Genomic DNA, 23,776 nt, shown 5'->3' with positions numbered 1-23,776 from the left:
TAAAGCAGCTTAATACTGTCCTACTGTAAGCACACAGTTGTTAGTATGACCCCTAGCTTTTGGTTGGAGATTGACTGGTTCAATGCCTATCGGAACCGAATATAAGACTGTTTATTTCGTTTGTTGTGTTTAGTTTCATTGTCTTGTTAACAGTAAATAGGAAATACAAGAGAGAAATGAGGGATGGACAAAGGTGGAGGATGAATGCCGGGAATAAAGCGGATATCGTAGAGTACACAAAATAAAAATTAACTAAAAACAAAGTTTAGTAGATTTTCTTTTCTATTTTCTACATTCTCCTTTATTTAATCATCGACCCTTCACCTACCATTCTTCATTTCTCGTTCCTCTATATGCATTCTTTCTGGCTTTATCAAGAATTAAAATCAACTATTACTAAAACTAGTAGAGTGACAAGATAAAATCTTAATCGTTCAAACAGAAGAAGATTGATAAAAATGAGAAATAATCCTTGTCCTATTTCTAAAGCTGCTGCATCGATATGCAGCCTACTTTTTAAGTTTATTTTGGCAAACAAACTATAAGAAAACATCCATCATATATATTATATCCTACCATATATACAAAAAAAGCCATGACACTCGAAAGTTCACTTTAAAGCAGAAAGAGCACACAATTTGAGACCCAAAGAAAGAGACCTTCACAAAAGAAGTTGATAAGAATTGATATTTATGTCTCCCAACTTTTCTTAACCCCTAATAAACCCACTAACAGCCCACCACTCACTGCCCACTGCTTACCTCTCTTGCCTGCCTCTCCCCTTCTTTTTACAATGACTGGGTCCAACCCTCTCAAGGCAACTTGCAAGAAACATGTCATTGAAGTAATGGTCTTAAATTGTAATTTAATTAGAGTAATGGTTTTTAAACTTACTACAATGTGTAGAAATGAGTTTTTTTGAGCGACTTCGTTAGAAATTTTGTTCATATTTTTCCTTTAACCTTTTATTTTGGATGATATTTCCATCATTGTTGCTCAAAAGGATGTTTTCTCTACGTTGTGATAAGTTCAAGGATTAATGTTTATGGATTTTCAATATAACAACTAAAACTCAGATTGGGTCAAAGTTCATGACAATGCTTCAATTTTCTCTTTAAATAGGTAGTGATTTTGGTACTTTCGATTTAGCTTATAATTTTTCTACACATATAGATACAATGTTAGAAGATAAATTGAGAGTGTAAAAACCGCTACTATATCTTATTTGTGTTCAGTGTCAAGTATGAAAAGTCTGTTTGGCAAAAAGTAACGAGGAGCTGGCATCTTTAAATGAAAGATTACCTAACTCTTAAGCACATGTACATCAAAAGTGGAATATCCCCTCTCTCTCTCTCTCTCTCTCTCTCTCTCTATATATATATATATATATATTATGTATATGTATATGCAATATGTTAAATGGAGTCGACCTTGAAGTTGAGGAAGGGTCCAATATGTCATATGTGGTTTCCAAAGTCCAGAGTCCAATGGGGATCATTGTTAATAAAACAAATTGGTCACTTAAAATTTTAAATGTCTAAAATTCATATGCTTAAATTGAATTACAAACACAACAAACATGAAAAATGATCGAGAAATTAAAAGCATCAAGTGTTTATTGGGAGATTTTCGTGCTCTCGAAAATTGCATAATACATATTCAAGAATTGTTCATACATTGCTCGAGGGCACGAGAACTGCTCGAAAGGGACTCGAGTGGCTATATTTTCTTTAAAAGAAAAGCACAGCTCCATCGCTGGGCAGCCAATGACCAGTCGTTTTGTAGGCTGCAGGGAGGGGGCCTTACCTGTGTAAGATGTAACCCTTCTTGTTATTGATCAATTTTAAGGGACCATCGCTTAGAATTCTGACCATATACACGTGCCCTTGTATTGTTGGGACTCAACTAGAACAGCAACCATGTCAACACAAGACTCATGTGCGACTTTTGGTTGGTGTAACCTAATTATGCCACACTTGCCAAGTATATGATGTAAACTTGAGGAAAAAAATAGGCAATTTTTGCGAAACTTCCTGAAACTCGAACCTAATCTCACTTTCTCTTCTGGATTAAAATTTTGTCATTCTGTATTTTGAATCTCGATATTCGTTCTATTTTAGCTAAATTTTGTTTATTATGTTATATTGGTGTTGAATTGCTGACACGGATGTGATGGTAGGTGTCAGCCGCATCAATGAAGTGCACCATATTGCATATCACGATATAATTCAAGGATGATTGCTACATAATCTAAGATGAGATGAGAGGAATACGTATTACTTTAAAGTAGTTTCAATTTACAAATTAAATCTCAATTTCATGCTGAATTTTTGTCTCACAAAATCAGCGGAAAATATTGACTCTTTGAAGAATACATACATATCAGACAGAATGCAAACCAAGTCTTATGAAATTTCAAATACTGAGGACTTGGCCCTTAATAAGGCCCTGTTTTGCTGAATCTTTTTTTTTTTCTTTTCTGGAAGCTGCGATATATATTGCAAAAGGAGCGAAAGCTCCTGAGGAAGGTTACAGAGGACAGAGAAACAAAAACAGTAATGAAATGCCGGGGGTTAAACCACAAAGTGGGGACAAAACCACCGCCCCTAGTTGCAGCTCTCGGAGAGGAGGACACTAGTGATGAAGTCTCTTGGTTGAGAATTGACGATGGAATTTGAAAATTAAGAAAAATTTATCTGGGCAATTTTTTTTTATTTTAAATAGATTTGCTCTTATTTGTGGCTTTTTTATTTTGAAGATTATGATTTGAAATGTATTTGGGTTTTTAGATAATTACATTGAATTCATATCCGGTCAGTATAAATAACGCGGTCATTAGTTCGACATTATCTATTTTATCCGACTGAAATAGTCAATACAGTCCAAACTAACAAACGACTTCTTTTCTTTGTCGCCTACGGGATGTTTTAGGTGAGGAATTAGGGAGCCGTTTAGGAGTTAGTAGGATCGATTGACCCCCCACGAGGGCTAAGAGTCACATTATAGGTTGTTCCCTTGTCTTCATAATTATATTATATGAGACAATCAGACATGTTCTTAAATTGTTTTTAGTAGTTTATTTATTTTAGGCGGGCGTCGCTGGCCTATATATTCAACCATCGAACACTCTTCAAAACCTCCTCTCCCTTATCTTCCTGCCTAGTAGTGCCTACCCCAAGATTTTGATCTCTCTCTCTCTCTCTCTCTCCTGGTTCTGAAAACCTTGTGTCTGCTCTCTCTCTCTCTCTCTCCTGGTTCGGAAAACCTTGTGTCTGCTCTCTCTATCCTCTCCTGGTTCTGGAAACCTTCTCTCTTTCTTTCCTAGTTCTGAAAAACTTGAGTCTGCTTCGAAATTCATATATAGCTTTTGTGGTATCCTTTTCTTCAATGCTTAATATAAAAACCTATAGATATAATTATGTCTCCAGTGCTCAGTGAAATCCTGCTCTCTGGGTATATGATAAACTCCACCCTCCTTCGCAGAAGCCACTTAGTTCAATCATTCTCTGTTGTCTTCCTCTACTGGTTTTACAACATTTTATAAACAAATTTTTACTTTTTTCTTAATTATTTTTCATATCTAGCATCTGGGTTCTTCAAATAATCACTCTTACTTTCTTGGGTAAGGAAAAAGTTTTTATTTTTTGGTTTTGTTAAGCATATAAACCTTACGCGCATGGCTTCTTCAAGTGGGGTTTCTTCAGAGTCAAGCAAGCTCCAAAACTCAGGATCTGATGCAGATCTTAACCTAGTCATGGACCAGAGAAAGCGCAAAAGAATGCTGTCCAATAGGGAATCAGCACGTCGATCCCGGATGCGAAAACAAGAGCATATGACTGATCTAACGGCTCAGATTGGGCTGCTGATGAAGGAGAACAACCAGATCATCACATCCATGAATGTGACCAACCAGCTTTACATGAAGATTGAGGCCGAAAACTCAGTCCTAAGAGCTCAGATGGATGAGCTTACCAACAGATTGCAGTCCCTCAATGATATCCTGGATTGTATTAATTCAAGCAAATGGATTTATGAGGAAGAAGAAAATCATAATATTATTGGTGGAAGTGATGGATTTCTGAATCCATGGAGTGCTGGCTTTTTGAATAATCAACCAATCATGGCCTCTGCTGACATGTTTATGTGCTAAACTCAGTTGGGTTAATCATGGATTAAGTGAGAGATTAGTGAAGTGAATTGAGATGTAACTACTAAGAACATCCATGGCTTGTGTAGATTTGTTGTAACAATTGAATTATTGGTGGGTGGGTCATGAGTTGTTCTACTGTTGAACATGTAAAGCATGTGTAAGCAATCACTTTTGTTTTTTCTTTTGGCTTCTGGTTTTGTTCCCAATTTTATGATTTAATAAAATACTTCTAGTTTATTTATTTGTATACAATTTCAAGTTTATTGTGCTGTGTTAATAATGTTGGCGTACTTTATTTTATTTTCTTAAAAATTAATAATGCTGGCATATTGTGTGCTGGAATTTTGTGTGGTTTTCATAGCTGGAATTGGATCATACGGTTAGACAAATATGGTTTTTAGCCAAAATGATCTCTAAGATTTGCATAACATATTACTTTGGTTCCTGAGATTGAAAATCAATAGAAATGGTTCCTGAGATTGTCCATAATCCATTATTTTGGTCATTCCGTTAAAAACTCCGTTAAGTGTCCCGAACTCTTGGCTGAAACTTTTGGCAATTTTCAAAGTTTCGTACTCAATCGTTTCTTAACCAAATTCGGACCATAATATATCAAAATGAAGATAGAAAAGTATAGAATAAGATTATACCTATTTGGAAGCCTAATGATTGCCGAAGATGGCCGAAAAAATAGCCTAACAGGTGACTGGTTAGAGGGAAAATTGGAAAACTCACCGGAAACTAAGTAAACTTTAAACGTTCATAACTTTTTCAATACTCAACGAAATTGATGATTCAAAAACGAAAATCATACTTCTTGACGAGACAAAGAGAATGGTACCTTATCGATTGCTAAATCGCCGTGATTTGGCCAAAAAATGGCTCTAAATTGGCTATCTTGGTATCAAGTTAGCCACTTTCGAGCCGTTTTCTGGTCAAACCACAATGAATTAGCCATCACTGTGGTTTGGCCAAATTGTATGCATTGGCCGTCACAACAAGCCAACCATCATGCTCGAGGCTATGGTGTCTTACGACACATGGATTTGGCATGCATTCTTCAACGCTCCTGGATCAAACAACGATATCAACGTTCTTTGGTCTTCTCATCTGTTCGATGATGTTGTCAATGGATGAGCACCATAATGGAGGTACAAGGTAAATGGTAATAGGTATGAGCTAGGTTACTACTTAACTGATGATATTTATCCTAGTTGGTCTACCTTTATGAAAAGTTATTCTCTTCCCGATAGTGCAAAGAAGAAATTATTTTCGCAGAAGCAAGAGTCTTACAGGAAAGATGTGGAGAGAGTATTCATCCTACAAGCTTGTCACGTCCCGAACCCAGAATCGGTAGTAAAAACTCGAACCCGAATCCGAAACGTGAGTTAAAAGGTCAATAAATAAAAGGAAACTGACACAAGTTGAAAAATGAACTTCTCTTATTAAAATAATTCATGATTCTTAAACAAATCAAGAATTCTTTACAACCTACAGTAAATAGATGAATAAACGTTCTTTACTCTAATCTAATTTGATCTCATCTTGCCTACCCTCTTGAATGTCTAGTTCGTAAACCTGCATAACAATAGAGGGATGAGCTTTAACAGCTTAGTAGGGACATAACCTTATCACAGTAAATAGACAATATTAAATTAAGTGTCATGAAATCATATAGCAAAATATCAATCATTATCGATAGAAATGCATGAATGCAATGCAACCTCTTCAACTACCCCCGTTAATTTATATAATAAAACACGCGGACCTGCACGTCCCATACCATGCATTTTACCCCTACAGAGGTGGTTCAAATGTTCTATTATAGAAACTAACCCCTATCTTATCTAATTTATTGATCTCCAGCCCAAATCACCCACATCGACAATTCCCGTCGATATCCTATTCTAATGTGCACATCGGGCTCGCCTGGAACCAGTTTCACAATGAATAGATTCAACTACACAAAAGATCCTTTCCAACTACCCTCATTTCCATACTTCCAATCTGAATACTAAAATTCCACCCATATCAACATGAATGATGCACAAATAATGTCATTTTATCTTTCACATATTTCACAATATATTCTCAACGAATAGCATTCCAGCAATAATTCCATAACCAATAACAAGTAAACACTTAACTAAAGTAATTAGCCAATTAATATCCAATCACATTAATCAACCAAAAAGATCAAGAATATTATAGCACTTCACGAATTTAATAAAATCAATTTCCTTAAAGGTCTGCCTTATTTCACCTACCTGGATTCCAAGGCTAAACCAAAATCCACGTCATTACCGGAGTAGCTAAGCTCCACGTACTTATCGACGTTAATACCACAATAGCTAAGTTCCACCTATTTAAGGAAGCTTCTTGATTGCTCCTAACACCATATCTTTCTTTCAATCTCTTTTCTTTCCTAAATCTCTCTCTCTCTCTCTCTCTCTCTCTCTTACATATAAATATATACACGCAAAACATATGTATGTATGTCTGTATGTATGTATGCACCAATCTCTACGTAATGCATGCATTGCAGGCTATCTCTATCCCTCCAAAAACAATGGAGCGAGGCTCCTATTTATAGTAGTAGAAGCCGACAATTTAAAAGCATCTCATTGGTGGATGTGGCGGCAACTAAAGTAAAATTGGTTCGAGGACATCTAATCTTAGTGCATGCAATACAGCTCCTGCTACTAGTTATAACTAGTCAGCAATAATATAGTGCTCATGAAGCACCTGGGAGGCCTAAACAATGCCACCTTAACCATAAAAAAATAGATGAGAATGCCACCACTTAGCTAAAGACAGCTCCACCATTCTTCCTCCTACCAGCACCTCATGCTAAGCTAATATGCTGAGTCAACAGTATGTACTCAAACTTCAGTATGATCAATATATACATAAATAGATTGTAAACTTATTGGCTAAGTATAAGTACATTTGAATACTAGTTATAGTATACCACATGGAAACCCTAAGTCAAAACTAGAAAATAATAGTATATATATTTTTTTTTTTAAATACGGGTTCTCACAAAGCTCAATGGGCCATTGTTAGAGGGGCTGCACGATTGTGGAATGTGGAATACCTCCATTCAATCATGATGACGTGCATAATTTTGCACAACATGATTATGGAAGATAAGTTCGTAGAAATTGAAGATGATTCTGACGAAGATGTGGATGATGTCCAAGCAACATATGCGAGAGCTATGGCAAGAGATGTTGAATATCTCACTGCAACCACATACGAGACCTAACAGGATAGGGTTATGCTGAGTGAGTATATGAGACGTTTAAATAGAATTCAAGCTCCTCAAGGTCATGACACACTCCGCAAGGATTTGGTTGAGCATATATGGCACTAAGAAGGAGAACGTTGATGATGGATAATCTTAAGTGCATTAATGTTTTAGTATTGGTATATTAATGTGCTATGTTGGTGTATTAATGTGTTCTTGTGTTAAATTTAAGTGTGCTATGTTGTTAAAATTATATAATTTTAAGTGTACTATGTTGGTATTTTCTAGTAATAAATTGAAGTGTCTTCTTGTGACAAGTCTTTTGTCTAGTACGTTGTCAAAATTATTGAAGGCCGTTTGAATTATTGAAGGCATCTATTGTACATCAAATAGTGCAACAACAAGTACAATAATTATTGAAGACATCTAGATTAATAGAAAAAATAATTAATAAGCCATAAATTTAATACACACGATAATTAATAAGTCATAAACTTAATACAAACGACAATTAATAAACCACATTAACTTAATACAATCATTAATTCATAAACTACGTAAACTTAATAATGATATCCACCATCTTGACTTGGTGGTGGACTTGGGATATAGCCTTGAGATGAATCATCATGAAATATACTCCTTGTGGCATGCCTTCACAAAATTTCCTTTTGCTTAGCACGTAAGAACTTCTTCCTCTCTGGAGTGTATTTGTTGAGGTCCTCTATCATAAAATTGCATTTGAACCATTCTTGCTCTCTATCCCCTTCGTGCGTCATGGCCAAATGCATTTGGGCCACTTCTTCCTCCTGAGAGTTATGGCTTTTGTAACGATTTGTCCCTACTTTTCACTTTGATTTCTTTTCTGTTGGTGTGAGTTGACGATTTTACCCTTTTGGACAAAAGTCGAATCTAACATGGACGTGGTTTTCAGCTTTCAGTTTCATTTTCCTAGTTTTGTACTAAATTAGTACTTGTCGCTACTAACGCGTGAGAGCATGTTAGACTCGAATCGGAGTTGTAACGAAAAAGTTATGCTCCATTAAAGTACGTTAACCATAGGTATTTTTGTACACGCACGTACAAATTATCAGTGTTTGAAACACTGTAGGGAAGCAAATTTTGTACATTAAAAATTGTACAAAATCCACTCATATATTCCCTAATTGGTGGATTCGGTCCCCTTTTCTTCACAAAAACAACCAATCAAACTTTTGCTTTTTCCTTGAATCCATCCTCACCACCCAATCAATTTCTTTCCCTCTTTTTACCTCACCAATCAGATTTCACTCTCATGTTTCTCTTCCCCAATCAGTTTGCAAAGATCACTCTCTATCTCTTCCTTCTCACTCCTCGAAGGAATTCTCTCACTCTGCAACTCTCTCAAACGAACAACAAACCCTACCAACGTGACCTGAAAACCATACCATTAAACTCATCTCGACCCCAAGAACACAACCATGCAACCAGTTTCAAGAATGGTTGAGTTTTGACTCACCAACTCGAAAGCTCTGACTTGGTGAGTTTTAGGTTGACTATTTTTAAATCGAGTCACGGCATTTTAGGACTCAGGGAAACTCCTACTCAACTCCGTATGGGTCCTAGTGAAGGTTTGAGGAAGAGTTGACGTCGAAACAGACGAGTTTCAAGGGGCCAAGTTTAAGCCGAGACTATCGAGCCAATTTCAGGCCTTTTCCCGTCCATTTTTGACTTCCAAAAGTATAAACTGATTTTACACTTCATAAGCTTCATTTCCATGCAAAGTTTATGAAAAATGGTTGAGAAATGAAGAAGATATGAAGGTTTGAAATTCTACCCAGAAACCGATGAAAATTTCCAGATTCCGGCAAGTTCAGACGGCGGCGACCGGTGAGGACTCCTTGAGAAAACTGACGGAATATTCCGTCAAAGTTGACGGAACATTCTAACGGTGTCAGGTAACGCCATTAAACTCTATTAATCATTTAACGAATATTCCGTCAAACTAATGGAATATTCCTGACGTACATCAGGGTCTCGCCTACGCGTGGTGGTGCATATAGTCGTGCCCTAGCCGGCACGTGGCGGCACGTTCAGGCCTCCGATTGGCTTTCTGTCAATTTGTGTAGGTCCGTGACGTCGAGTAGATCGACTTTATATATTCAAACCTATGTTTGAGCAATCTACAGAGGTTTTATTTAAGTTTCCGTTTATATGTTATTAAACTAAGTTATTTAGTAATTTCACATACAAAGGAAACGTATCCTAAGGACATACGGAGTCAAGCAAGGCTCAGAGGCTTCATTTCAACTACGTAACTATGAGTGGGTCATTTCTTTTTGTAAGTATACGCATACTTGCTAGTTTCCAGTTATACTTTGAAAAGAATTTACTATGTATGCATTGCTTAGACTAAAATTACATGAAGTAGTGAAATGACTAAACCTAGGGAATTATTCTGCGCCCTATAGGTTCACAGATATGCACGAGATACCATGATATTATATTTATAGCTGTGATTATTAATATGTTGATTAGAGTTATCGAATCTTTGTGGCACAATTTTATTTATGTCATCTGCTCATCATTGCTGCACCCCGGTGTTAGTACTCTACCTAGGGTCAGGGCCAATCTTTCACGTGTATGTTCATATCCGCACCATTCACTCACCTTGGATCCAAGTTTGGTACTAATCCTGTCGTACAGATTGCATTAGGCAATTTCAACTCGTATGTGACCGCACTTCGACGCCAGCCTTCACGTGATTGTAGTACTAAAGCGCACTTATTACACCCAGTCCTGTTGTATAGGCTGCCTTAGGCAACTTCGACTCGTGTGTTAGCATGTGTCGATGAGCATTTGTTATGTTATGTTTACGACGTTATGTGATATTGGTCACCTTGTGATTATTTGTGATAGTTGTGCCTTATTGATTTCTTAAGACTTTGCAGGTTACGGTAAGTATTTTCTTACTATATGTAGTACGTATATATTGTGGAAACTATACTTGATTTTATGGCTAGGGGTTACAATATTTTTGAAAAGATTTTTACAAAACGTTATTTTCTGACCCACTCAACTTTGTTTTTTTGCCCCTCCAGGTTTAGTAACTGTGATTACGTGTAAGCGAGGACTCTGGCAAGATCTCAGTAGATGGTTATCTTCAGTGGTATAACCCTCACCCTAATTACTGTACTGTTCTTATGCTCTGCCATCACGTGTGAAATGAGTTCAATCCCCCTCACTAGCCACTCTTTTAATTAGGCACTTGTAGGTTTTAAATTTATTCGTATTTTTCCACTACACTACACTTTATAGCTTTATCACCCTTCAGGTGTTGGCCAGCACAACTCGATTCGAAGTCCAACTGGACATTCTGGGTCAAGGTGTGTCGATATGTTTTTTATCATTGGGTTTAAAGTATGTTAGTGTCCACATGGATTCATTTGGGTCTAACCTCCAATTTTGTGCGTTAATACATGAGACTTTATTTATTATTAATTTATTTTACCTAACTTTTGACACTTGTTTTTTGGACCCACTTTGTAATACTTATTAACTATCCAAACGTCTAATTTTAGAACAACATTCATAGATCATTCTTGCAAAAAGTTAGACAAATTCAAAACCATTCATACATTCATTAGTAGTGAAAAAAATGACGAATATGGTTCTACAAAGTAACCCTAAACCCTGAATCCAATGTTCATATGTTTCAGATTTAGGTGGTTTTTGATAGACATCAACTTTGAGGAAAGTCTGAAAGTATAGATGGTTCGGATTATTAAAATACATTACGAAGTGAGCTCACAAGAACGTGTGTCAAAAGTTGTGTAGAAAAAGTGGTGCAACGGATTCATCTCCTTATAAAAGTGAGACATATCAACTCTATCGCTCATTTTTATTGTAACACATAAAATTGTATATCACTTGACTTGCGTTTCAATATCCGTAAAAAGTTTTATGCATTGAGAACTCAAGCCATTAACCGTATAATACTATTTTTACGTCTAATCAAGTTCTAAGTTATCCCATAAGAACAGATTTGAATCCCATTTAGATTCAAATTGTGAGAATCCTAGGGATCTTCACATCTTAGTTATTCATCGTGCATAGTATGGTTAGAAATCATTTGACTTTTTTTATTTAAACTTAAACATAAATAGTACATGATGAAAACTGACTGCATTATGTACGATAAACAATTAGGATATGAAAATCCCTAAAATTCTCACAAAATGAATCCGGAAAGAATCCTCTTCCCATAAGAAGTATATGGAGTATGATTGATGTGACAAAGGTAGAGTGACTAAGATTATTGACTAAAAAAAAAAGTGATGAGAATACTTATCCAGTCGAAATTGTACGACATATCTCTCTTCTCTATATCCCTTATATACTTAAAAAAAATATGAAGAGGTAAGGCTTAGAAATTAGAAGCAACAGTGTTTAAAAGTAATAACCATGCTCTCATGCATACGTAGGTCAAGGCACTAGCCGCCCACTACATCATTTAGAAAGGGAAGGCCAAACCTAAGCATGATAATTACTAATTAGTTACTCTTAATTGGTTTGTTGATGAGAGCATGTGGCCAACCAATTATGACACCAATGCTCACATGACCAAGAAAGTTTAATTAATTATAATGACTGAAAGCTAAAGTGTGTTTAGGGTTCTTTTATTCTCAAATTAAAAGTAGGCTTTGATAATCTATGGAGTATCTAATAAATCATAATTGCAATTATTGACTTGACATGCCTTCTTTTTCAACTAGATTGTACCTAGTGTATTGCCTTTCGAAGGGACGTCATGTGTTTGGGGCATCTTTTTTGTTTACGTTGGAAAGGGTTGAAGCCTATACTTATGCTGGATAGTCTTCGATATTCCGTACTATTGGAAAGTCCAACTTGATATTATTAGATTGGTAAGTACCCAAAAATAATATTTCGTTTAACTTTAACCGCTAATTTGTCGTACTATTGAATAGTTCAGATTATTAAAAAAAAAAATTTATTTTGATCTTAACCCATTATTTCATTCTCGCTCGCTCTCCTAAACCATTAATTAACTCTTGCTCAGTACTTGAGTTGACTATCGTGGCTTAGAGCATCTTCAATAGAGATGTTAAAAGATAAATGTCAAATATTAATTTCATGGCTGACGTGGCAATATCATATTTTCTTTTTTTCCATCCGATATATTTTTTTTTATATATAAATGATGTTGTAGGATCCATTTTAAAAAGAAATCAATTAAAATAAATTTTCAAAATCTATGATTGATGCATTAATGGGACCAACATAATAAACGAATTAAAAATTATTTAACATTACATTTTCTCATATGTCAAATTTGACATAGGAAAACTCATATGTCAATCCACATAAAATTGACATATCAGTTGGAGCTTGCTCCTGCCTTCAAATTTGATTACATAACATTCTACTAAGGATTTGACATCTTTTTTAGAGATGATCTTATGTATTAAACATCTTTGGTGTTTTTATGTATTAAACATGACGTAAAGAAACATTAGCGTCTCCTTCAATAATTGATAAAATAATTAACTCCCTATGGTGATCATGATTTCACCTTGAAAAGAGATTGTACTAGATTGGGTGGGATCATTTCTTTGTTTTAGGTGTCAAAATGTGAACCGAACCACTCAAAAAAGAGAAAGTAATTTCTACATGCTTATTTTCTTCACACTCGTATTCATTCTTAACATTTAGATTGAATCAATAAAAAAAAAATTAAAAGGACAAAAAAAAATCGAAGTACACGGAGAAGAAGAATGCAAAAATCATTTCCCCACTCAAAATTAGACCAAGAGCATAACTATTCTTGCCACTCACTTACCAAAGATTGAATTTGAAACTTCCTGAAAATCTTTTCTTGGTGAAATTTGGAAGTAAGAGACCTTAGGTTCAAATCTCGTGGATAGCGAATTTGATACCAAATTATGATGTCTATTGTGTAGTTTAGCCAAACTCTCCCTTCTCTTAATGTAAAAATATCAATGTACTCAAAAGAAAAAACATAACGTTAACAGGTAACAAAACAACCTCTACTAACTCCCAAGGGCTGTGAAGGGGTATTCCAAACGTCATAAAACGACGATTCCAAAACTGCAAGACCACCTCTACGGGCGGGCAATGCTAAAGTTTAAAAAGAGTGGGGGAAAAAAGTTAGCAGAGACATATTTTCCTAAATCGTTTTCGGATTTAACCAGATGAAGGTCCAGATTGGGGTCTGCTCTTCTTGTAGTAACTCCCAAAATCTTTGGGGAACCAGAGCCTCGTATGATGAATCCCCAAACCAAAAAGCCGCCCTTCAAAATAATTTTGACAGATGTGACAAAATGGGGTAAAGTGAAACACAAAGTTAATTTTTAAGCGATTGGTAAGTAAAACATTTTATGTTACACGTGGCAAAGCGAGAATAAGATTGAGTTAAAAAGGTGGTAGTTGTGGAGCCAATAGGGCAACATGTGGATTTGTTTTTCAAGATAGACAAGATTGATTTCACTAAATGGGTAGGGCTCTCAAATATTCCCAAGAGCAACTCAGCATCCATAGAAGTTCAAGCAACGAACAACGACTGATTAAAGCTCCCCACGGCATGGAAAAGTTAAAGGTGTTAAAGATAGGGTTAATAACTAAATCCTATATTTAATACATTGTCAATTAAAGATCAACTCAATCAAGTAAGGAATCCCTATCATAATTATCCCAAGATATTTTCTTCTAATTAATATCTCGGGAACATTCTTTCCTCATTCATCCAATGGATGACATACTGTTGACCCTAAAAACTACCAAGCCTACGTGATGCGCAGGCCAAGTAACTAATAAGCTAACTACGTCATTTGGTTATGCCCGGGGTGTGCCAACTCGATGGCTGAACTCGACTGGGGAGTAAAATGTGTTGATGTTGTGTTGAGAGCGTTGCTGACTTCTTGATCCTGCGATTGTGGCCGAGGAAAGAACAAGTCTCGGCCTTTAGGTTCTAGAGCCTGAAGACAAGGCTACTAATTCTGTGAAATTCACGAATCGTCGACGCCGGGTTCGGTCACGGTGATTATATTCATAAGAGTATAAGCACGCCAAACTGGCACCAGGCTATATGGACACAAGTACTTGAAAGAGATGTATGTCTTGATAGTAAATGTGGTTTGGGCATCGGAATGCCGAACTCTGAAACTCACTTGCGAATATCCAATCATAAAACAACTCGGCTTTCAATGTGCTAAGTCTAGTAACCTGTAACACCTCACTTCGTCGAAAAGGCTAATGAGATGACCTCTACCAACAGGAACTCGAAAGTTCCTGTCGACCAAGACTTGAATATATAACCAGTCGGTCTCGAAGCAATGATTTCTATCCAAATTGAAGGTGCTCCTTGATCGGCTGATTCTACTACTCTAGTGTTGTTTATCCAAACTGAAGATGTCGCATGTTGCCTTCACAGTGCTGTTTATCCAAACTGAAGACGTGTTGGTGGAAGAAAGAGGAAAATGATGAAATCTCAAAGGCTGTTGAAAAGCTTTGGGCGAGGCAATTTGTGTGTTGAATTGGAGGGCCTTGAATGATGCACTTCCTTCTCTATTTATAATAGCAAACCCCCTTATGGCCGAGCTAGAACCGTACTTGGATTAGAACTCCTCAACCTAATCTGATTAGGTCTTGGCCAATCCTAACTCCAATAGGATTTTGAACCAACCTTTTTTAACGAACCAGATTCATCCCCTAAATCTCAGCATCCTCAGCCTTAGCCTTAAGACTCCTTGTTGCACTAAGTCTCGATTACTTTACCTTTATCTAAACCAATCCTCATCGCAGTAGGACTCGGCCGACCCTAACTAAATGGCCCATGACGACTGGACAGCCCAAGATAGAACTCTAAGTAGTCACTGGGCCAAGGGTCGCTAAACTCGGCCCAAACTATCATTTTGGGCCCAAACACATACCTTGGCCAATAAGATGTCATCATGTGTAGGGCAAAACCCTAAACACATGGCCTGCCACTTCCTCCTATAATATAAATAACTTATCTCCACCATATTTTAGTAAGCTTTTTGCTACGCATACAAGCCCTAAGACATTTACTCTGTTTAGATAAACTAACTTAGGCATCAGAAATCCATTGGCCAAACCCCTCACCCCACCTTGCCAAACCCCGTCCCCACCTCGTGGGTGTGTAAGGCTTTGGTCTTTGATCAAAAAAGTTGATTGTTTTATAAGTACAATTTCGTCATAACTAAAGACGGTAGAAGTTTACTACCATTGTAGTTTAAAGAAGCCTTGCTGCCATTGTAGAGTAAAGAAGCCTTGAAAACACACCGTTTGCATCACGCGTGACTTCTATTGCTCAATATAATTGGTTTTGCCGAGTCCGCCCAACATATGGTGATCAGCCCAACATCACTAGGCCACAAACAAGGCCTATTGGACCCGTATGTCGGCAACCCCAACTTGCTAAAATTGGGCCAGTTCAGAAATGCTCATGAACCAATGGAAAATATCTCTCTACGTGGGACCCGATAAACGATAAAATCTTATCTAAGTCAGTAATGCAACATCAAGATTAATAATAAAAACACGTGTCAAAATATGACACGTCTCACCTTCCAAAGTTTCAAAACACATGGACGGACGTAAGCTAGTTCACAACTCGGTGGAGTAGCCTTTTAGCTTGACGACAAGGGCGGATCTTATCTTCTCTATGATATTTTAATTTTTATGCCGACATCAACACAGTACACCTGTCCTCATAAAATGCCAGGTGTCCTCAGCTACTAAAGTGGCAGGAAGGCATGGATGCACTCTAGTGCATGCACAACCCTGCATGTCTACAGTCTACGTAGTTAGCATAAAATGCCAGGTGTCCTCAGCTACTAAAGTGGCAGGAAGGCATGGATGCACTCTAGTGCATGCACAACCCTGCATGTCTACAGTCTACGTAGTTAGCCTATATAAACAACACAATATCTCATTTCAAATCCATCAAAACATTTCATCAAAATCAAATATCAGTTCAAAATGGCGAATTATCAGACTAAATATGGTACAACGCCCCAAGACATAGATGAGTATGGGAACCCGATTCAACAGGGTACTACCGGAGGCTTAGGTGGTGCCACCACTGGTACTGCGTACGGGGCAACAGGAGGGCAGCAACAACAAGAGAGAGGTACTGGCATGACTGGAAGTGGTTACGGGACTACTGATGCCCCGTACACAGGAGGGCAGCAACAACAAGAGCGAGGGATGATGGACAAGATCAAGGAAAAGATTCCAGGAACTGGTGGTGGACGTAGGGATGACGACCCCTACTCATCGAATGCCCAGACCGGTACTGGGATGACTGGAACTGGGTACGGTACTACTGACGCCCCGTACACTGGAGGGGAGTACGAAGAAAGGGGGATGATGGACAAGGTCAAGGACAAGATGCCGGGGACTGGGCAGAGGGATGAAACCCACTCATCTCAGACGACCACCACCACACCTTACGGTGGCACCACCGGAGAGCACCAGGAAAAGAAGGGCGCCATGGACAAGATCAAAGAAAAGCTTCCTGGTGGACGCCATTAAATATATATACGTGTGCGTGCGCATATGTATTCTAGGGTCTTTTGATGTGCTAATAACCGGTGCTTGGTGTGATTGTGTGAACGTAATTTCTTTCTTACGTGCGCGAGCGAGCACTCCGCAGTGTCAGTGTGTGTTTTGTAATCGGTACCTTGTGGTTTTATCAATAGAGCAATAGTATTCTGGTTTCTGTATTTTAACCATATCAAAAGATGAGTTGAATAAAGACACCATTCTGTAATTTTACTGCGCCTCCATTGAACTGGACCGCCAACGGAGAAAATCATTCTTTGGCAACGTTCAATCCGAAAACGAAAAGAAATTAATGGGATTTTTATTAGGGTTAAAATCACATAAAATACTTGTAAGAGTATAAGTGTATTGTAGTATAAATACTCATGTAATATCGTTTTCTTCAATGATTATTTAAATAATTTATGTAAAAACAATTCCTAATTAACTACTTAAGATTAAAAATTCAGAGAAGATTAAAAATTCATAAGAGTTTTTTAATTTGAATAATATTAAAAACGTTTTTAATTAAAATTTAATAGTAAATTCTCCTAAAAATAATACGACAAAAGAAGAGTTTTTTAAATACCAATTTATAAAAACATTAGGGTTCCACTATCATTTAGCAATTCTATGTATTTTTATCAATTATTTATAATCTACATTCTACTTTGAAGGTTACGTTTTCTTAATATATATCCTACTTGGAACCTCCAACATAGAACGTATATCTAACATGTAATCCATTCGAACGTTCAGATCAAATCTGAACATGAGACTCATTATGCTTTATGAAAATCTTTTAAAAAATCATGCAACCCTTAAGATGTGTTCATCTTAAGTGAAATTATAATTATTAATCACAAGAGCCAGCGTCAATTTCAGGAAACCTTCCGACAAAAATTGTATCAAATTACTTTTCTAAAGATCATAATAGTGATCAAGCATTAAGACAATTAGATAGTTTTAATCACGATGATTAATAATTCAAAGTCTGCATGCAATCAATCATAAGCAATTAAATAAAAATTACATATTCATGCTAAGATTCAAGGCTTCACCTTAGCAAAACAAATTCGTTATGCATTCTCATAATAAAAATCAAAGAAAATATCATTAACTAGAAAAAGAATGAAAACATCTTGTATATAAAAAGTCTGAAATTCTCCAAAACTACGCTAAATTCTCTCAATGTCCCGTAGAGAATCCTAATGGCTAAAAACCTTATTTATACTACTCCAAATTAAAACCCTCCTAGTCAAAGGTCCTAGAATAAGACTAGGAAACCTAATAAATTGAAATAAATTAGGAAACATAATCCTAAATTAACTTGGTAAATTCACCCAAAAATCTGCACAGCCACGTTTTGGACCCCAATCAGCTCCAAAACTAGCCCAAAATAACTGGATTTAAAGCTTGAACTATTCTGAACACTTCTCCAGTAGGCTACGAACCCATCTGATGTCATATTAGGCTCCAAAAATACAATTTAAGCCCAAAAACATCACTTTCTAGCACTGCGTAATGATCCTTTATTCCATTGCCAGAAAATAACCGCTTGGTAGAAAAATCCCAAATTTTGAAACGAACACGCCAAGAGACACATGAACGTCCTCCAATTTAAATCCCTCCAAAATTCGTCCGTTTGATCATGTTTTACTCCAAAGAAAGTTGAATGTCTTATATTGAAAATATAAAGCAAAATATCAAAATTATATAATATAAAATCAACTCATCAAAAATCCAGGGTCCCAACATAAAGTACCATTAAAGTCCACACTAGCAATACTGCATATGAAGAACAAAAAGAACCTTTCGTTATATTTTATGATAATTTTGAAGACTGCCCAGACTTCTTTTATGACAATCTTTGAAAATGTTCGGAGTTGCGATTCTAGGTGGCATGGGGACGATAATTGAAACCAAACTTTGCAAAGACGGAGAAAAAGAAAACGAAATCAATAGCTCAAATTAAAAAATATATTAATATTTCATATATCTTCTCACAACCATCATTCATCATGGTGAAGTTTGTAATCATCATTTACTACACAAAAATGGAAGGGGAAAACGTGGCCTTTGTACTATGGGCAGTTTTCTTTTAGTGATTCATCATAGAGGACTTTATAATCTTTTTCCAAACTTAAATGTAGAGAACAAAGAAAGTGAAGATGGAAGAAGGGGCCGGTATTCAAAACAAAAACGGTTCTAGAAAGTAAAAAGGATGAACTATACTTTTGAAAGTGAAAATGGAAGAGGGTTGGTATTCAAAACAAAAATAGTTCTAGAACGTAAAAAGGATGAGCTATACTTTTCAATGAATAGTGATTTGCTTGAAAAAATACTGGTATTTGAACCCATTTAAGTTAAAAGACAAATATTAAGAGATCACATTTATAGTAAAAAGATGAGCTACATTTAAATTAAGAGATCATATATATGTTAATGTTGTCGGCCATGCTTGAGGACGTTCCACCTTAAGGTGATCGGAGTCCCTTCCTCGGTTTGAGATTGTCACTTTTCTTGCCTTATGGCACCTCTTGTCCTCTATAAATGCAATTGATGCTAAGGGTAAACTTATTTGCTAGGCGTCGATCCTCCTCCTCATCCCTGAGTTCATATATGTCGGACTTACCTTGGTCCTTCTTCTTAGTTGGTTCCTCATTTCAGGCTTTGCTTTTGACGAACTCCCAGTAGTGCTCGTAATTAGTTTCAATGTGAGCATGCAGCAGGTTCGAGCGGTATGACCAGTGCATTAGTGGAAGGAGCAATACTCATTCGGCCATTTCTTAGCCAGATAATAAGTGAGGGGTTTTGCCCGGTAGAGGTAAGGCTTGTCTTCGATGTTTGGTGGAAGATCTTCCGAGTCCTGTCGTCCCAGTCAGTGAGATAGTCTAAAACATCAAGGCACTCCGCCAAAGTGGCGTAATCGTATCTTTTCTTGTCTAGCTTTTAAAAGAGAAGCAAATGGACATACAGTCCCTACTTGAAAGCCATGGTGGTAAGCCTCTCATCTGGCTTCTCTACTTCATCCACCTTCGCACGAAACCGCTTTAAGTAAGCTTTAAGACTTTCATTCTTGAATTGGGCGGTCATGCTTAATATGACCTCATGATGTTTGCGAACATCATGATACACTACTACAAAACCATTTATTAGCGTCGTTTTAATAACCAATAAGAAACGTGTATTACTGTTAGATATTAAGCAAAATATGACAAAAAATGGCTGCAGTGGTAGATATAATAAGTGACAGAATTGCCAGTGTTAGGAAATGAATTTTCCGACAAAAATTGTGTCGGATATAACCCACAGAGAATAAATTAATAATGAATAAATAAGAGCATTCTCTGTCGAATAAAACTTACAGCAAATATATTAATAATAATAAATAAATAAATAAAAAAGGACATGAGAGCATTCTCCGTTCTCCTTCTCGTTCTCATTGAGCATTCTTCTCCCCTTCTGCTTGAAATGACCCAACATGCTTGAACCAGATTCTGCAGCTAATGAGCAAACTAGATTGAGCTAATAAGAGATTAAGACATCATATTCTTCAATTCTTCAAGATAGAAGATACTCACGAGAGATTAAGACATCAACAACATTCAACATTTAGCAGTATCTCTTCCCTCTTATCACTTCTATAGCTAAAAAATAAGGAGAAAAAATGGTGCACTCCGCCAAAGCTTCTCTAGATGCTTCCCTTCTTACAGTTCATCCTAAAAATACAAAGTACAAAGCGCAAAGATCAATAAATAGATTAGTAGTATTAGTTGAGCAACCACAAAAGGAAAGAAGCCTACTTGTTACTCAAACTCCTCGACACTCTCTTCAGTTGAGTCCGGTTTAGATTCCACATCAGAGTCATCTTCTGCATCATCTGTGTTGGCATCAGAGTCATCTTCCACATCATCTGTAAAAGGATTAAGGTAACAAGTTAATAAGCACGAAAAAAAAAGAAAGAAAAAAACACGATTATTGATTGTAAAAATAATTTTGAACTACTCGAATAAATCCCTAAATATCTATGAAATCCCAATAAGATGGAGCCTTTATTGATATCTTCCAAAATATGAATTATTCATATCCAACAAAAACATAAATTAAATCATAGGTGGAAGGATGTGGAAGGACTTACAACGCTTTGCTTTCTGTGCTCAAGGGCTTGCAAAGCTTCTCCCTTGTTCATCCATGGTGATTGAAGCAAGAAGGAGAAGGAGAGAAGAGAATGAGAAGGAAATGAGGAGAGGAGAAAAGGGGGAAGGGAGAAGCACCGGTGCAAGGAAGAGATGGAGGGGTTTTATTTTGGAAAATTTTCATTATTGTCGGTTAAAACCGACAGAAACATTTTTTTTTAAAATAAAAACCAACACAAAATTTTCATTACTGTTGGTTATAACCGACAGAAACAAAATGACGTAAAAATCCCCACAAAATTCCCTCTGAAAATTTTAAATTCCACCCCCCCCCCAAAATTTTGTTACAATTTTAAAAATAAAATAATAATTGTTTGGTTTAATAAATAAATGAATAATATGTATTTAAATAGAATACGTTTTTAAAAATTAAACAAATAATTGTTTGGTTTAATAGATAATTTTTACACTTTTAGTTTAATAGATAATAATCCATGTAAAATATGCGATAAAGAAACAAAAAGAGAATTGTACAGTGAAAACGTCATCACACAAACTAAATATTGTCTAATCAATACTTGAAAACCATAAATAAATATTTAGCACAAATTACTTTTCCCACTTCAAAATTTAGGCAAATTTAATGGAGATATGCATTCTACGAAACTAGTTTCCATGATCTAACCGTCAAACTTGTTTGTAGATACTACAAGATCGCAAAAAAAAATAAAAAAACATTCAGAGATTAGGTAACGGAACAAAAGTTTTCGACGGTTATAAACGACAAATCCCAATTTAACAGTTATTTTAGCTCTGGCTTTGATGATTTTTTTACAGCTACACTTCTCGACCTATAGAATGCAATGAACGAATTCGATCTTCAATTTAAAATATTTACACTAGTGGATACCAGAAAATCTTATTTTATACTTAATGGAAGTATAATATTAACTCTAAGTGTTTGTTTAATATACCGTTTTGACGCGATATGCATTCTACGAAACTTTTTTCAACAATCTAATCGTCAAACTTATTTGTACACACTCCTAGATTGCATACGTAAAAAATCGTAAAAAACAAACATTCAGATATTACGTAACAGAACAAAAGTTTTTTACGGTTATAAACGAAAAAAATCACAATTTAATAGTTATTTCAGCTTCGATTTTAATGATTTTTCAGAGCTACACTCCTCGACCCTATAAGAATGTAATGAATAAATTTGATCTTCAATTTAAAATATTTACACTAGTGGATACCACAAAATCTTATTTTATACTTAATGGAAGTATAACATTAACTCTTAAATGTTTATTTAATATATCATTTTGACGTGATACACATTCTACGAAACTTTTTTTAATGATCTAACCGTCAAACTTTTTGTACACACTCCGAGATCACATACGTAAAAAATCACAAAAAACAAACATTCCGAGATTAGGTAACAGAACAAAAGTTTTTGACGTTTATAAACGAAAAATCACAATTTAATGGTCACTTTAGCTCCGGTTTTGATGATTTTTTATAGCTACACTCCTCGACCCTATAAGAATGCATTAAACGAATTCAATCTTCAATTTAAAATATTTACACTAGTGGATACCAACAAATCTTATTTTATACTTGATGGGGAAGTATAACATTAACTCTAAGTGTTTGTTTAATCTACCGTTTTGATGCGATACACATTCTACGAAACGTTTTTCAACGATCCAACCGTCAAACTTTTTTGTACACACTCCGAGATCGCATACTTAAAAAATTGCAAAAAAAAAAAAGCATTCAGAGATTAGGTAACGGAACAAGAGTTTTCGACGGTTATAAACGAAAAATCACAATTTAACAGTTATTTTGGCTTCGATTTTGATGATTTTTTACAGCTACACTCTTCATCGGCCTCACATCCCAGGCTCAACTCCACTGTAACACGATATTGTCCGCTTTGGGCCCCGACCACACCCTCACGGTTTTGTTTCTGGGAACTCACACGAGAACTTCCCAATGGGTCACCCATCATGGGATTTATCTCGCGCGCTACTCGATTAACTTCAGAGTTCCCATGAAACCCGAAGCCAGTGAGCTCCCAAAAGGTCTCGTGCTAGGTAGAGATAGGAATATACATATAAGGCTTACATGATCCACTCCCTTGGGTGATGTGAGATGTTACAATCCACCCCCCTTAAGGGCCCGACGTCCTCGTTGGCACACTTCCGACCAGGGATTGGCTCTGATACCAAATTGTCACATCCCGGCCCAGGCCCCGCCCACATCCCGGACTCGACTCCATCGTAGCACAATATTGTCCGCTTTGGGCCCTGACCACGCCCTCACAGTTTTGTTTCTGGGAACTCACACGAGAACTTCCCAGTGGATCACCCATCATGGGATTGCTCTCGCACGCTACTCGCTTAACTTCGAAGTTCCCATAGAACCTGAAGCCAGTGAGCTCCCAAAAGGCCTCGTGCTAGGTAGAGATAGGAATATACATACAAGGCTTACAGGATCCACTCCCCTGGGTGATGTGGGATGTTACACCTCGACCCTATAAGAATGCAATGAATGAATTCGATCTTCAATTTAAAATATTTACACTAGTGGATACCACAAAACCTTATTTTATACTTAATTGAAGTATAACATTAACTCTTA

The 23,776-nt window shown here is 36.4% G+C and overlaps 2 protein-coding genes across 2 annotated transcripts; both read left to right on the top strand.

Moving 5' to 3' along the window:
- Window positions 1–3,115: 3,115 nt before the first annotated feature.
- Window positions 3,116–4,391, top strand: LOC125471789 (bZIP transcription factor 11-like). The gene has a single exon (XM_048572561.1). The coding sequence runs from the start codon at window positions 3,677–3,679 to the stop codon at window positions 4,148–4,150; it is 474 nt and encodes a 157-aa protein (XP_048428518.1). The 5' UTR covers window positions 3,116–3,676; the 3' UTR covers window positions 4,151–4,391.
- Window positions 4,392–16,374: 11,983 nt separating this feature from the next.
- On the top strand, window positions 16,375–17,167 carry LOC125479594 (dehydrin DHN1-like). Its single transcript, XM_048589103.1, has one exon. The coding sequence runs from the start codon at window positions 16,422–16,424 to the stop codon at window positions 16,974–16,976; it is 555 nt and encodes a 184-aa protein (XP_048445060.1). The 5' UTR covers window positions 16,375–16,421; the 3' UTR covers window positions 16,977–17,167.
- Window positions 17,168–23,776: the final 6,609 nt, after the last annotated feature.

This window comes from the organism of the source record quoted next, unplaced genomic scaffold, assembly GCF_019419815.1.
Source record: "Pyrus x bretschneideri cultivar Hongxiangsu unplaced genomic scaffold, Pyrus_bretschneideri_v1 Contig1, whole genome shotgun sequence".
NCBI lineage: Eukaryota > Viridiplantae > Streptophyta > Magnoliopsida > Rosales > Rosaceae > Pyrus > Pyrus x bretschneideri.
The sequence above is the reverse complement of the archived record's forward strand: the minus strand, read 5'-3'. Positions and strand labels throughout refer to the sequence as shown.

What these genes read in the sequence shown, in the direction of transcription:
- LOC125471789 (XM_048572561.1), top strand. Translation starts at nt 3,677, where the DNA reads ATGGCTTCTTCAAGTGGGGTTTCTTCAGAGTCAAGCAAGCTCCAAAAC.
- LOC125479594 (XM_048589103.1), top strand. Translation starts at nt 16,422, where the DNA reads ATGGCGAATTATCAGACTAAATATGGTACAACGCCCCAAGACATAGAT.